The sequence below is a fragment of the Somniosus microcephalus genome, chromosome 9 (assembly GCF_052327205.1).
Source record: "Somniosus microcephalus isolate GS21.2 chromosome 9, FLI_Smic_1.0, whole genome shotgun sequence".
Taxonomy (NCBI): domain Eukaryota; kingdom Metazoa; phylum Chordata; class Chondrichthyes; order Squaliformes; family Somniosidae; genus Somniosus; species Somniosus microcephalus.
Window position 1 is genome coordinate 232,824,590 of NC_140995.1, and position 16,878 is coordinate 232,841,467.

A 16,878-nucleotide genomic window follows, 5' to 3' on the forward strand; every position below is an offset into this window, starting at 1 on the left:
ATGAGGGGATGGACATATGAGGAGAGGTCGAGTAGATTGGGACTCTACTCATTGGAGTTCAGAAGAATGAGAGGCGATCTTATTGAAACATATAAGATTGTGAAGGGGTTGGATCAGGTGGATGCGGGGAAGATGTTCCCGATGATGGGTGAAACTAGAACTAGGGGGCATAGTCTTAGAATAAGGGGCTGCTCTTTCAAAACTGAGATGAGGAGGAACTACTTCACTCAGAGGGTGGTAGGTCCATGGAATATGCTGCCCCAAAAAGCTGTAGAAGCTACATCATTACATAAATTTAAAACAGAAATAGACAGTTTCCTAGAAGTAAAGGGAATTAAGGGTTATGGGGAGCGGGCAGGAATTTGGACGAGTCTAGGTTCGGATCGGTCATGGCCCTGTGGGTAGCGGAGCGGGCCCAGAGGCCATGTAGCCTGATCCTGCTCCTATTTCGTGTGTCTAATTCTGTTAGATTCAGGAGATGGTTTTGAGATAGTGGATTGGCAGTTAGGATCAGATCAGCCATGATCTTATTGAATGGCGGAGCAGGCTCGAGGGGCCGATTGGCCTACTCCTGCTCCTATTTCTTATGTTCTTATGAGTCCAGAACCAGGGGTCACAGTCTAAGGACAAGGGGTAAGCCATTTAGGACTGAGATGAGGAGGAATTTCTTCACCCAGAGAGTGGTGAACCTGTGGAATTCTCTACCACAGAAGGCAGTAGAGGCCAATACATTAAATATATTCAAGAAGGAGTTGGATATATTTCTTAAGGCTAAAGGGATCAAGGGGTATGGGGAGAAAGCAGGGACCGGGTACTGAGTTTGGATGATCAGCCATGATCTTATTGAATGGCGGAGCAGGCTTGAGGGGCCGAATGGCCTACTCCTGCTCCTTTCTAGGTTTCGATACAACAGCAGTATTGCACTGGATAGGAGGGGGAATAGGAGCACATGGTGAGGGGGTAGCAGGAAGCATGAGACGAAATGTGGGACTGGGGACGCAGATGTTTGCCAAGGTGGAAGCATCATCCAAGCTCATTATTTTCCATTGCAGCTCTCGCAAAATCTGTCCCCTGCAACCCATCTGTACTTCCCCTGGTCAACAACCATACCTGCCACTGTCCAGCACCAACACCCTTTTACAATGAGAGCAAGCGAGAGCAACAGTGAAAGAGAAACACAAAGAGAAAGATACAACCAGAAACAGAGACAAGAAGGTGACAGACAGCAAGACACAGAGCACAGACATCGTGCAAGCTTACTGTCATCAATGCCATGGGAGACCCACTGATACAATAAAAATCGTTTGAGCACTATGCATTGTATAGGGGAATTTGGCAAGAGTTTTCCTTGCACATAAAAAAGATGACCGTTATGGATGGCTCAACAAAGTTCCCAATTTTCACAGATTTCATTTCCTTAACAGCAAACAGCGAGGACTTGTTTTGTGCACTTACTCAGGTATGAAAACATGCACAAGTAAAACACTTTACAAGCATATTCTTCCAAGTGACAAAAGGACCATTGTTTTCTACAGCTTCACAACACTGGTAGAACAAATGTGGTCATGAAAAAGCTTTGGGAATTATTTTTACATAATAAACTCTATAATCGTACAACACATAATCAGATCCCATGAAACCATCTTACAATGGATTTCCAGAATATTCAACTTCTTTGAGAAAATTCATTACCCCCATAGCCTACTATGAACCGAAGTACAAGCGTCCATGTTCATGTCTTTTCTAATAAAACCATAAGGAGACACTGGGATGGCCCAGTATCAAACAAAAACAAAACACAAGTGGCCCATTTTTAGAGGGCCACAACTAATAAGGAACTCAATCATAAAACAAAGGGCATTCTGGGTATTTGTGGGATTTCATCTTTTCTCAAACATTAATAAGCTATCTTTTTCACCAAGCTGGCCAAAGCTCAGCTTCCATAGCCATTTGATCGAAGGAGCGACTGTTGATCTGCGCCCTCACTCGCTCCCTCATTTGGAAGGCTGCCCTGGCCACTCGACGGGACTCCTCAATGGTCGCTTCCTTCGCTTTCAAAATGTCTTCACTCCTCTTGTCTTTCTTCTTAATAGTTTCTTTCATTGCCTCTCGGTGCCATTCTTCTTCCTCCACAACCTTCTTTTTCATCTGCTGGTGGATCTTCTCTTTCTCCAATCTGGTCTTCTGGGTCTGAAGGGCTTTATTTTGCACACTCTTCAACAGAGTTTTCTGGGCTTGTTCGATTTTGAGGTCAGAGATTTCGGCCAAAGCTTCCCTACGTTCCTTCTGCTCTTGTTCTAGTTTTTCAGCCCTTACCTTGGCTTGGAGGATCTGATTTTCCTCCCTGATTGCTTTTTCTTTCAACCCTCTCTTTCTTTCTTCCACCAGAAGCTTGTGGTTTTCCTTGAATTTTAAAAGCTTCCGCTCCAGTGACATCCTCACCATTAACTCCTCAGTCTTGGTCAGATTGTCAATCTCCTTCTTCAGGATCACGTGCTTCAGCTTTTCATGCTCATTCTCCATCTTGATCCTGTTCTGGTCACTCATTTCTTTCAGCAGCCGTTTCTGGGCAGCATTTGATATCTTTGCCTGTGAGACCTGTACTTCTTGCTCCTTGGTAACTTGCTTGATGGTTTCTGTTTGTTTCCGGTGACGTTTACGGATTTCTGCTTCATATTTTGCTTGTTCCAATTTTTCCTTTTTCTTTAATTCCTGTTTCTCAGCCAACATTCTCCACTTATTTTCTTTCAAAATCATGTCTTTCTCCTGCAATTCAGCCACCTGTTTTACTTCCTGTTGTATTTTGGACTGTCTCATTTCCTGTTCTTTTTTCCACCTGCAAATACATGGAATCCAGTTTATGAAAAGAAAGAAAGACTTGCATTTATATAGCATCTTTCAGGACCTCCCTAAGGGCTTTATAATGAATGAAGTACTTTTGAATTGTAGTCACTGTTGTAATGTAGGAAATGTGGCAGGCAATTTGGACACAGCAAGCTCCCACAAACAGCAATGAACTAAATGACCATATCATCTGATTTAGATGGTGGTTGAGGGTTAAGTGTTGGCCAGAATGACAAGAGAACTCCCCTGCTCTTCTCTGAATAGTGCTATGGGATCTTTTACATCCCACCTTAAGAGGGCAGACGTCAGTTTAACATCTCATCCAAAAGATGCCGCCTCCGACAGTGCAGCACTCCCTCAGTATTGCACTGAAATGTCAGCCCTAAATTATGCAATCAAGTCTCTGGAGTGGAGCTTGACAGCACAACCATCTGACTCAAAGGCGAGAGTGCTACCATTGAACCAAGGTGGACCACTTTTATGGAGTGAAAGAAAGAGGTAGCATCATCGAGGAAAAATGCCTTGCAAAACAATCCTAATATTTTATTTCATAAACGGGGTGCAGTAATATCAGGTTACTTTACGGTATTATTACTCGGCTACAAACAAATTAATCTTAAACAAGAACACTCAATTTCTTATGGTAAATTAATGTACGTTGAGAGTGGGTATGTGTGGGATGTCAATTTTAGTTGCTACTCATACTTGTAGAGCTAATATTTATAGGTGTTGCCATATTGAGATTGAGGCTCCTGTTGCCTCCGTTGGTGAATTTACTGCTTTGTGCAGAACTAAGAGGGGTCTAGGTTTAATTTGTTATCTGTGCTGGGTTAACTGATCTCAGCTGTAGTGCTACAAACAGCTTTGAGGTGCCTGGTTGCTATCCAGCTGAGAAGCGAAGGGTGGCTAGCTCTAGAATTGGGCTAAAGAACAGGAATGAGGTGGACCCAAACATTTGATAGCAGGTCATGGGTTAAAGTGAAGCTGGCTCAGAAGCCGGATAAGAATCAGGGTTGGGACAAGGAGGAGTGGGCCACAGACCTAGCGGAAGCAGGAGGCCAAAGAGCAAGGGAGAGGTGCCAGAGCACCACAAGTGATGGGAGGCCTGTAACTACAGTGTGACAGATAAATGTCTGCATTGGAAATTCCCATTATAAAATGTTTGCATAGTTCAATTATAAATTTGATAACAGGAAATTGGGCAGAAGTGTGTGCATATGCATAACTTCTAGTAAGATACAGATTATGCATTAATTGTCTTTCCCAATTGTTGCTATTATAATGTAGTGACTTTGACCTTTTTGGTTTGTTGATGTAAGATAACTCTAGACTGAGCAGAATATCAATTCTTTATGTGCAGTGCAATAAGCACATCTGGAACCTCATTGAAGAGCTTGATGCTTGTTTTCCCCTGACACATGACCCAACCTGTGCTTCTTTTTCCCTTCCTTTACACCATCTCTTCTGCAGGCAAGTCAATCATGGCTTTGTGGACATTGCTATTTTTTCCTCTCATCTTATCTAAGTGGCCATTAGACTAGATGGTGAATGCTAGCAGGCTGTTTGAGTGCAGTGTGGCAGAGCCGAACTCAATCCTTTCCTTCAACATGCCCTTGGTTAGACCACACTTGAGTACTGTGCACAGAGGGTACAACTATCAGGAAAGACTGAACGGGCTAGGGTTCTTTTCTCTAGAAAAAAGACAGAGGAGACCTGATAGAGGTCTTTAAAATTATGAAGGGATTCAACAGGATAGACCTAGAGGATTCCACTTGTGGGGGAAGTCTAAAACTAGGGGCCATAAATACAAGATAGTCACTAATAAATCCAATAAAGAATTCAGGAGAAACTTATTTATTCAGAGTGGGAAGAATGTGGAACTCATAGGATATGAGGCACAGAAACAGGCCATTCAGCCCAACCAGTCCATGCTGCGTTTATGCTCCACACGAGCCTCCTCCGTCTTTCCTCAACTAAATCCATCAGCATAATCCTCTATTCCCTTTTCCCTCATATGCTTGTCTAGCCTCCCCTGTAAATACATCTATACTATTCACTTCAACCACTTCCTGTGGTAGCGAGTTCCACATTCTCACCACTCTTTGGGTAAAGAAGTTTCTTCTAAATTCCTTATTGGATTTCTTGGTGACTATCTTATATTGATGGCCTCTAGTTATGCTCTTCCCCACAAGTGGAAAGTTCTCTGTATCCACTCTATCAAAACCTTTCATAATTTTTATGACCTCTATTAGGTCACCCCTCAGCCTTCTTTTTTCAAGAGAAAAGCAACCCAGCCTGTTCATCCTTTCCTGATATGTATATCCTCACATTTTTGGTATCATCCTTGTAAATCTTCTCTGCACCCTCTCCAGTGCTTCTATATCCTTTTGATAATATGGCAACCAGAACTGTACGCAGTACTCCAGTGTGGTCTAACCAAGGTTCGATACAGGTTTAGCATAACTTCCCTACTTTTCAATTCTATCCCTCTAGAAATAAACCCTAGTGCTTGGTTTGCTTTTTTTTTTTATAGCCTTGCTAACCTGTGTCGTAACTTTGTGATTTGTGTATTTGTATTCCGAGATCCCTTTGTTCCTCTACCTCACCTTCCAAGTGATTAGTGGCCTCCCTATTCTTCCTGCCAAAATGGAATATAGTAAACTCTCGTTTAAATGGCACCTAATTATCCAGAATTCTCTAATAACCGGCAAAATTGATACTCAGAAAACAACACCTCAATAACCGGAAATGTTGCCGAGTCCGAGTCTCCCGCGGTGGCAGGGTTAGTCAGTGGGGGTAGTTCTCCAAACTGCCACTACTCGGCCTCTTGGCGCTGTCGGATGTCTCTTCCGATCCGAACACCTCAATAACTGGAAATGTTGCCGAATCCAAGTCTCCTGCGGTGGCCGAGTTAGTCAGTGGGGGGTAGTTCTCCAAACCGCCACTACTCGGTATCTTGACGCTGTCGGAAGTTTCTCTGAACATCGTTTGTTAAAAATAGCCTCGGTAGATATATCTCTCTGTTATCCAGAATTTTTAATCAACCGGCACCATCCCGATCCCGTCGGTGCCGGATACGAAAGAGTTCACTGTACAGGAAACTTTGTGATATCCGGCACTGACGGGACCGGCGTGTTGCCGATCTATCAAAACTGCCAGACATACAAAGTTAATGTTGAAACATACGGAGGTTTTCATCTCTGTCGGACAACAAACACTGTTGCTTAGCAACAGCTTCTAAAGAGTCGGCTGCAGCTGCAAGCATCTGTAGCTGAAGCTGTTGCTATAGCTACAGACCTTGCAGTGGCTGACTGGGGGGAAAAAAAAGAACGAGATCTAAAAAAACGGCTCCTGATTTTTGCCGTTAGATCGAGTATTCCGGACATACAACCTCCGGATAAACCAAAGTTTCCTGTACCTCACATTTATCTGTGCTGAACTTCATTTGCCAATTATATGTCCATTCTGCAAGTTTATTAATGTCCTCCTGTAATTTGTTGCAGTCCTCCTCAGTATTGACTATCCCCCCACAACTTGGTGTCATCCGCAAATTTAGAAATTGTGTTTTTGATTCCAAAGTCTAAATCACTAATGTAAATTGTGAACAGCAGTGGTCCCAGCACTGATCCTTGTGGAACACCGCTACCCACCACTTTCTGCCACTGTGAATAGCTACCCTTTACTCCTACTCTCTGCTTTCTGTCCTGAAGCCAGTTAGCAATCCATTCTCACATCCACATGGAGCAGTTGAGGTGAATAGCATAGATGCATTTAAGAGGAAGTTAGATATGTACGTGAGGGAGAAAGGAACAGAAGGATATGTTGATAGGATGAGATGAAGAAGGGTGGGAGGAGGCTCGTGTGGAGCATAAACACCAGTTGGGCCAAATGGCCAGATTCGGTGCTGTACATTCTTTGTCATTCTATGTAATTCGATGTAAATTACACCCACCACCAGTAACAATTCATAACCACCAGCAATTCACCCTAGAGTGAAATAGCTCAAAATACTCCCACTAGACAAACAGCAAGTTAGGAAGCACAAAAATCTACAAGTACAGGAAACTTCGCGATATCCGGCACCGACGGGACCGGCGTGATGCCGATCTATGAAAACTTCCAGACAGACCAGCGCTAATGTTGAAGGATATGGAGGTTTTCATCTCCGTATCTGACAACAAACACTGTTGCTTAGCAACAGCTTGTAAACAGTCGGCCCGTACCTTGGAAGCGTCTCTGTAGCTTAGCAACAGCTTCAGAGAGGCTTTCCAGAGACTGACTGTTTAAAAAAAAATGCTAGAAGAAAAAAAACCTAAAAACGGCTGCTGGTTTCTGCCGTTAGATCGAGGTTTCCGGCCATACAACCTCCGGATAAACCAAAGTTTCCTGTAGTGTGCTTGGTGTTTTCCACAATTCAAGTGAATTTAAACACATATTTTTCAAAACCACTATGATGCTTTACTGAAATTCTAACAATGGATGTTAAATACTTTTAACAGAATGTTCATTCATTCATTTTCTCCCAATCCTTCTGGTCTCCCTGGCCCACAATTTCTCCGAGGCACCCCTCAAATGGGTATTTGTCTGGTGATCGAACAGGAAAATAGAATCATAGAATAGTACAGCACAGGAAGAGGCCGTTTGGCCCATTGAGTAACAACCAGTAACAAACCGTAACCACCAGCAATTCACCCTAGAGTGAAATAGCTCAAGATGCTCTCACCAGACAAACAGCAAGTTAGAAAGGACAAAAATCTACAATTACACTGCTTAGTGTTTGCCACAATTCAAGTGAATTTAAACACATATTTTCCAAAACCACTATGAGCCGGCTCTTTCGAAGAGCAATCCAATGAGTTCTACTCCCGCGCTCTTTCCCCGTAGGCCTGCAATTTTTTCTCCTTCAATTCCTTTTTGAAGGTTTCTATTGAATCTGTACCCACCACCCTATCAGGTAGTGCATTCCAAATCCTAACCACTCGTTGCATAAAAGAAGTTTTTCCTCATGTCGCTCTGGTTTTTTTGCCAATCACCTTAAATCTGTGCCCTCTGGTTATTGACCCTTCAGTCATTGGAAACAGTTTCTCTTTATTTACTCTAGCTAAACCCTTCATGATTTGAAACACCCCGATCAAATCTCCTCTTAACCTTTTCTGCTCGAAGGAAAACAGCCCCAGCTTCTCCAGTCTATCCACGTAACAATAAGCCCTCATCAACCATTCTAGTAAATCTCTTCTGTACCCTCTTGAAAGCCTTCACGTCCTTCCTAAAGTGTGATGCCCAGAATTGGACACAATACTCCAGCTGGGACAGAACAAGTGTTTTATAAAGGTTTAGTATAACTTCCTGGCTTTTGTACTCTATGCCTCTATTTATAAAGCCCAGGATCCCATATGTTTTATTAGATGCTTTGTTAACCTGTCCTGCCACCTTCAAAGATTTGTGCACAAACACCCCCAGGTGTCTCTGTTCTTGCACCCCCTAAAATAAGGCAAGAGCATCAGGTAGTCCCTCTTTTGTCTCATTTCCATTGTTATTCTTGGTGTGGTCCACTCCAACCACTCTCAAGGAATCCCTGGAATACACCACAGGGGGCGGAGCCCCAGTGTCACAGGCCTCCAATACTTGTCCCTCTGCTTTGTGCCCGAGAGCTAGGCATTCCCCGAACACATAGCTGAAGTAAATCAGCCCATCTTATAGTCTCTTGTTGCTGTGGCACTACATGCTGCAACTGTAATGCACCACTGCTTTAATGCTCATTTTAATCAACCTAAAGCAACATTAAAAAAAAAATTTGGACAGCTGAAGAATCCCTTCATAAACCCATGGTTTAATAGGTTTATGATCCCGAACATTTCTGGCAGCTATAGGAAAGTTTACACAAATTCCAATCTCTTGCCCTAACATTTGACTAAAATATCTATAACTTTTTTTTTTAAATACCTGCCCTCCATAAAATCCTACATCAACATAACTCCAAAGGAAACCCGATCATTCTGCCAAAATATTGGTCCCTTCTTTTCAATTACCAGACATATTTTTATTATACTTGGAAACCTTAAGAAATTCAATTATCTTTTCATATCAATAATTAAGTATAACTTTAAATACCGAGATCAGATATTCCTTCACAAGATTAGAGTTCTTTAAAGCTCATACTGCAACAACTTTAAAGGGACAATTAAAACTTTAATTAAACATTTTCCTCAAAATCCAGTTTAGCCAGAAAAATCTGTAGAGGATTCTCAATATTTAAGTATTCAATTTAGTGTCACATCTTGTAGATGCTATTTCTGCAGGACTGCTTTATTCTATTTTTCCCCTGCTTCTAGCCACATGGTCCTCCATCTTGTGGTGTGGTTGAGAATCACCAAAGCTGAATCAGTAAGAGCTGGTACGTTGAAACTCAATAATTCAAAACCCTCAGGGCTGCCATCAAATGCTTTGTTAGATCACCTGTGATGGTTAAAGCTCAGATTTATCTTTTAATCGGATTATGCACATTGGTGTACGTGCTTGGCAGTAAGTGCCGTGTATACAAGCCCCAGAGGCCACACACAAACAAAGAATAAGCAGGAAAAGAATATTCTTTTACTTATAATAGTGAATATTTTCAGACAAGTGTAACACAGGTCATGTGCAGTGCCAGCCAATAGCACATATTACTTCACAAACAGCAGTCACTGCAGCAATGATCAGTGCCATAAAGTGAGAGTACACACGTTCACAAAGAGAAGTCTAGATGAGGGAAGCCATTTAACCCATCCAGTTCATCCTCTGAGAAACCTACACTGCCCCTCCCCAATAACACCATCCACTGCCTCTTGAATCTGCTTCCACTATCCTAACCAGAAGACCATTCAAAGTAATCATTAGTGTAAAGTGCTTTCTGGCCTTGCCTTTTCCTAAGTTTGTAGCCAACTTCCTTTCTCCCACAGTCATGCTTTAACTTGAAATAAAAACAATATTCCAGTTAGTCTGTATCATTTGAAATAAAACAGAAAATGCTGGAACACAAGTCCTGATGTCATGTCCTATGCAGCACCAGCTGATTGCGGAGAAGGTTGGTGTTGTTGGTGGTGCTGCTGGTGTGCCTGGTGCTGCTGGTGTTGGGGCTGCTCGTGGTGGGATTCTGAGGACCAAGGTGAGAGCGGTTCAAGGGCACCGATGCTGATGGAATAGATGGCACGTGTGGTTGAGATGACAGAAGCGATCTGTCAATGGTGAGAGGTTGTTCCAATGAGATGGCAATGAATAGAGAGTTTGCTCCAAACACATAAAAGCTGCATAAAGCTCAATCTGTCTTCAAAATGCAGTAAGCAACAGCTTCTAACCTTGGAAAGTGAACACCTATGAAATGGGAGCTTTTAGAGACCATTTGTAGCTGCCAAGTAAAGAATCATCACATGCTAACACAACACCCGACCTCCTTACCTGACGTGATCCTCGAGCAGCGGGGAAGCCATTGGCGAATTCTAAAAATCTAAAGGTGAGCTTAAAATACTAGTTAACTGCCTTTTAACAATCTCTCTAATGATGTAAATTGCCTCCCCCGCCACTTGGTGTCGGGTCTGTTCAGCAATGACTGAGTGTGGCATCAAGGAGCCCCAGTAGAGAGAGAAAGGTCGAGTTACTGCTTCAGGTCAATGACCTTTCGTCAGACTCAGCACCCCACTCATTTTTGTCCTTTCAAGGCTGACGAGTCTGAGTTTTCCCAATTCTTTTCTCCTAAATCAATCCTCTGACCTTTCTCTGAATGATTCACTACTCCACTCAGTTCCTGATCTGGGCAATGCCAAGCAAGGAGACCCAAATGTAAACTGGCATCTCCTGGAGTAAAGAAAATCAGGGGGAAAAAATCAGATCTTCAGATTTTCCAACTGGTACTGAATTTGAGGATAGCTTTCTGGTGCAGTCTGGAAGCCAAGACTGTCTGAATTTATTTCACACAAAACCTTGGCGATATTAAAAAGAGAAAACTTTCATAATTCCATTCAACTGGTCAGCACTTTGAAACCAAAACTGGTAGGCATTGAACTGATACAGGACAGCTGCATTGTCACTAAGATACAAGTAAAGTGTAATAATGACTCTGAAATTGTCAGGTGCCAAACCCTTGGAATTTTGTTTTCAATAGAATTTCAGCAGCATGTGAAATTGTGTCATACTGTGTCTACGAACTGTCCTTCAAAACTTGGGTTGTGCCTGGAGCAAGTATTTTAAGCTATTTAACACCAAGGTCAAGTACTATTGGTTACAGGTCTTTCACTGGGGATGGTAAATGGGGAAAGGGGGAGTCATGTGAGGTGATGAATTAAAAATAGGGCAAATTATTTGATATGGTGCAATTTCTCATGATTTTCTACATTTACTGTGTGTGGAACTTGTTGCCCAAGAACCAGAATTTTGCATAAGAAATCCTAGATGTAGGGAAATGAGAGTTTGAGTAGTTCAGTGATAATAAATGTCCTAATTAAGAGAATCACAGAAGAATTTCACTGGCATACACTAAAGCAGCTTATGTATTTTTCCTACACTGCATTGGTACCAGTTGGCTAAACAAGCCTCATGATAAAAGCACAATCCCTTCTGACTCCCATCACTAAATTCTAAAAAGAAAATAATGTTTAATGCGGTCACCTGCCAATACTCTTGATTAAGCCTTTTTGCCTTTCAGTCTCCTTCTTCATTTGTGCTAATCTTTCTGTCCTCTTCAGTTTATCCCAGAACTGCTGGGCTTTGAGACGTTGTTCTAGCCTCTCCTGTTCTTCCTGATGCTTGACGAGCATTAATGCCGCAATCTTCCGATCACGTTCAGGAATGATCACATTGGTTTCTCTTCGGATCTCACTGACCAGCTTGTCCAGTTTCCTTGCTGTGGCAGGAGACTGCCTTAGATCACCAAGACTGGTGTTCTTCCGAAAATACCCATTCACACTGGTGGCCTTTGAATCGTTCCTCTTCTGCTGTGCAGATGCCTGCAAGTCCACTGGTCTTTTACTTTCTTCTCTTGAAATAGCCCAACTAGGTGGTACGTTCCTGCCGTCTGATAGAGGAGCTTTTGAAGAACTTTGGCCTTCGTGGAGAGCATCCAGAACATGACTGTTGGGGAAACCAGATTCATTTGTAGACCTTGGAGCAGCAAATTTCACAAAAGTTGGTATGGGTGTTCTTCTGGCTTTTTCTTCCTCTATGATGCGCTGTCTCTCTTCTCTGCACTCTAAATTTAAACAGTAAATTAAATTAGCATCAGCTAGGAGCAAATGTACAAAAATCATCCAGCAGGTACCTACTGCAACATTAAATAGTTGAGCATGTCAAAAACATGTAACCCAGGTTTCATGATCAAAACAATTCTCGTCCCATCTATGGGAAAAAAATCTTTCATTTAATTGATCCTGGGAAGAGAAAGAACTTGCATTTATAGAACACCTTTCACAACCTTAGGATGTTCCAAATCGCTTTACAGCCAATGAAGTACTTCTGAAGTGTAGTCACTATTGTTGTTATATAGGAAAATGCAGCAGCCAATTTATGCATAGCAAGGTCCCACAAACAGCAATGAGATAAATGACCAGATCATTTGTTTTAATGATATTGGTTGAGAGATAAATATTGGCCAGGGCACCAGGGAGAACTCCCCTGCTTCTCTTTGAATAGTGGCACGCGATTGTTTACATTCACCCAAGAGGGCAGACGGGACATCGACTTAACCCCGCAGCTGAAAGACAGCACCTCAGACAGTGCAGCACCCCCTCAGAACTGCACTGGAGTGTCAGCCTAGATTATGTGCTCAAGTCTCTGGAGTAGGACTTGAACTCACGACCTTCTGACTCAGAGGCGAGAGTGCTACCAATTGAGCCAAGGCTGACACTTTAAAGTACAAAACGAAGCAGGAAAAAGTAGTTTTTCCCTAGTCAGGTCTGACGTTTCTACCAAACAGGGAAGATTTTGGTATTAAATTTCATATGATAGATTTCATAAATAGGATTTTTTTTTTTTTTTTTTTATAAATGGTCTTGGAGAGGATTTGAGGAAAAACTTTTCACCCGGAGGGTGGTTGGAATCTGGAACTCACTGCCTGAAAGGGTGGTAGAGGCAGGAACCCTCACAACATTCAAGAAGCATTTAGATGACCACCTGAAACGCCATAGCATACAAGGCTCCGGACCAAGTGCTGGAAAATGGGATTAGATTAGACAGGGCTTGATGGCCGGCGTGGACACGATGGGCCGAAGGGCCTCTTCCTGTGCTGTATAACTCTATGACTCTACTTGTAGCTGAGAAAGTTCCCTTATCTCTGTTAGGGAAGTTGCCAAATGAGAGAGAGCTAGCCATTGTAGTTAGCTCTGTCTGCACTCAAATGGATGAAATGAAAGTATGCTTTGTGGCTGGACAATTTTTCGTTATAATAATATATGCAAGTTCATTGATTGGAGGAAGCATAGAATGATACAGCACAGAAGGAGGCCATTCGGCCCATGGTGCCGGCTCTTTGGTAGAGCTATCCAATTAGTCCCACTCCTCATAGCTCTGTAATTTTCCAATTCCCTTTTGAAAGTTACTATTGAATGCGTTTCCACCACCCTTTCAGGCAGTGCATTCCAGATCACAACAACTCGCTGCGTAAAAAAATGTTTCCTCATGTCCCCTCTGCCTCATAGAAACATAGAAGATAGGAGAAGTAGGCCATTCGGCCCCTCGAGCCTGCTCCGCCATTCAATGCGATCATGGCTGATCATCCAAATTCAGTACCTGGTCCCTGCTTTCTCCCTCTTTTGCCAATCACATTAAATCTGTGTCCTCTGTTTACTGACCCTTCTGTCATTGGAAACAGTTTCTCTCTTTTTACTCTATCAAAACCATTCATGAATTTGAACACCTCTATCAAATCTCTTGGGGTGAATTCCAGAGCTTGACAGCTGAAGGCATGGCTGCCAAAGGTGGAACGATTAAAATTGAGGATGCGCAAGAGGCCAGAATTAGAGGAGCACAGAGATCTCGGAGGGTTATAGAGCTGGAGGACGCAAGGAGGGGCGAGGCCATGGAGGGATTTGAAAACAAGGATGAGCATTTTAAATTTGAGGCGTTGCTAGACCGGGAGCCAATGTAGGTCAGCAAGCACAGGGGCGATGGGTGAACGGGACTTGGTGTGAGTTAAGATACTCAAGCACGATATGGTAGCACAGTGGTTATGGGCCTGGACTAATGATCTGGAGACATGAGTTCAAATCCCACAGCTGAGGAATTTAAATTCAGATAATTAAATAAATCTGGAATAAAAAAGCTAATATCAGTAATGGTGATCATGAAACTATTGGATTGTCATAAAAAACAATCTGGTTTATTAATGTCCTTTAGGGAAGGAAAGCTGCTGGTGTGGCCTATGTGACTCCAGCCCCACAGCAATGTGGTTGACGCCTGACCAACGATGGCGGAGCCCAGCATGTGAGTGCAAAACACAAGGCTGAAGCATTTGCAAACATCTTCAGCCAGAAGTGCCAAGTGGAAAATCCATCTCGGCTTCCTCCTGAGGTCCCCACTCCCCACCACAGATGCCAGTCTTCAGCCAATTCACAGAAACCCCACAGTGCAGATAGAGGCCATTTCGGCCCATCGAGCCTGCACCGACAGATATCCCACCCAATCCCCGTAACCCCTACACCAACACATATCCCACCCTATCCCCGTAATCCCCGTAATCCCCCTAACATTAAGGGTCAATTTATCATAGCCAATCAACCTAACCCGCACATCTTTGGACTCCACGTGATATGAAGAAATGCTGAGCGCACTGGATGCAGCAAAGGTTATGGGCCTGACAAAATCCCGACTGTAGTGCTGAAGGCTTGTGCTCCAGAACTAGCTGCACTTCTAGCCAAGCTGATCCAGTACAGCTACAACATTGGCATCTACCTGACAGTTGAAAATTGCCCAGGTATGTTCTGTCCACAAAGTAGGACAAATCCAATCCGGCCAATTACTGCCCTATCAGTCTAATCTCAATCATCAGCAAAGGTGATGGAAGATGTCGTCAACTGTGCTATCAAGTGGCACTTACCAATAACCTGCTCACCGATGCTCAGTTTGGGTTCTGCCAGGACCACTCAGCTTCAGGCCTCATTATAGCCCATGGACAAAAGAGCTGAATTCCAGAGGTGAGGAGAGAGTGACTGCCCTTGACATCAAGGCAGCATTTGACCGAGTGTGCATCAAGGAGTCCTAGTAAAATTTAAGCCAATTGGAATCAGGGGGAAAACTCTCCACTGGCTGGAGTCATACCCAGCACAAAGGAAGATGGTTGTGGTTGCTGGCGGCCAATCATCTCAGCCTCAGGACATCGTTGCAGGAGTTCCTCAGGGCAGTGTCGTAGGCCAAACTATCTTCAGCTGTTTCATCAATGACCTTCCCTCCACCATGTCAGAAGTGGGGATGTTCTGTGCCATTCGCAACTCCTCAGATAATGAAACAGTCCTTGCCCGCTGCAGCAAGACCAAGACAACATCCAGGCTTCAGCTGATAAGTGGCAAGTAACATTCGTGCCACACAAGTGCCAGGCAATGACCATCTCCAACAAGAGAGTGTCTAACCACCTCCTTTTGACATTCAACAGCATTACCATCACCATATCCCCCACCATCAACTCCCGGGGGGGGGGGGGTCACCATTCACCAGAAACTTATTGGACCAGCCACATAAATACTGTGGCTACAAGAGCGGGTCAGAGGCTGAGTATTCTGCAGTGAGTGACTCAGCTGACTCCCCAAAGCCTTTCCACAACCTACAACGCACAAGTCAAGAGTGTGATGGAATACTCTTCACTTGCCTGGATAAATGCAGCTCCATGAACACTCAAGAAGCCCGACACCATCCAGGACAAAGCAGCCCACTTGATTGGCACCCCATCCACCACCTTAAACATTCACTCCCTCCACCACCGGCACAACATGGCTGCAGTGGGTACTATCTACAAGATGTACTGCAGCAGTTCAAGGCAGTGGCTCACCACCACCTTCTCAAGAGTAATTAGGAATGGGCAATAAATGCTGGCCTTGCCAGTGACATGCACATCACATGAATGAATAAATTTAAAAAAAGGGTTTTTCAAAAGTTACAACAGAGATGGTACTACCATGACAAAATTCCTGTGTACACATCAATACGCAGCAGTCAGGCAGTTCAATACATTTAAGAAAGCATTTTCACAATATCAGCCACAGCTAACGAAATCTAAAGTTTCCTTCCCACTTCGTTCCAGCTAACCTATGCAAATCTATCATTTGAAATCTTCACAGCCTGGCTGTAAAGGTCCCCTGACTACAACTTGAATGTAGCCATCCCTGGCATTACACTCGTTTCCAACCTGATATTAATGACCAATGTTCCTTATTGCCTTGGTCTTTATCAACTTGATTTTTATCATTCTGCATTATAGTGATGCATCATTAGCTAGAAGTACTCGTGCTCCTTACCAGCCAGGCTGTGGTGATCACTTGCTTTCTGATACTTCTCTTCCTGGCTGCATACAGTGACTTGCAACCTCCAAACTTTCCTTGCCTGGCTGTAGCTATCAAGAAAGTGAAAAAGAAAGGTATGACAAGGAAAGCCGTGTGAAAAGAAACAACGAATACACAGAAAACAGAACAACAAAAAAGAAAATGAAAAACAAAGCAACAGTAGGCAATCAGGACAGAAGAATATGAGTCCTAATATTTGAATCTTACTCTAGTAGCACCATGATTGGTAAAGCAAAAAGATGAAATATGAAAAGATGAATATATAGGCTAATGAAAGATGGCGGAATCAATCTTTCCGTCTCTATATACACACATTTTTAAAACTGCTATTCAGGCCACACTGTTTTACAAGACAAACTATAAACAAGCTGTAAATATTGACTGACTCAGGACACATCAACATGGTGACAGCTGTGAAGTCTACTGTATTTTCATTTTGAACCACTTCAATAGCACTTTGCGATCTAGATTGCATCACAAAAATAAATACATCATAACTTTAGTATATCCAAAATTT

General features: G+C 43.1%; 1 protein-coding gene across 1 annotated transcript in view; it reads right to left on the minus strand.

Annotated features, from left to right (window-relative positions):
* Positions 1-259: 259 nt before the first annotated feature.
* Positions 260-16,878, minus strand: part of LOC147113123 (coiled-coil domain-containing protein 185-like) — a 49,532-nt gene continuing 32,913 nt past the window's right edge. Inside the window, 3 exon segments of the mRNA XM_085998015.1 lie at positions 260-1,926; positions 1,929-2,836; positions 11,485-12,064. Coding sequence (XP_085854141.1) covers positions 1,898-1,926; positions 1,929-2,836; positions 11,485-12,064 — 1,517 coding nt within the window. The 3' untranslated portion in view covers positions 260-1,897.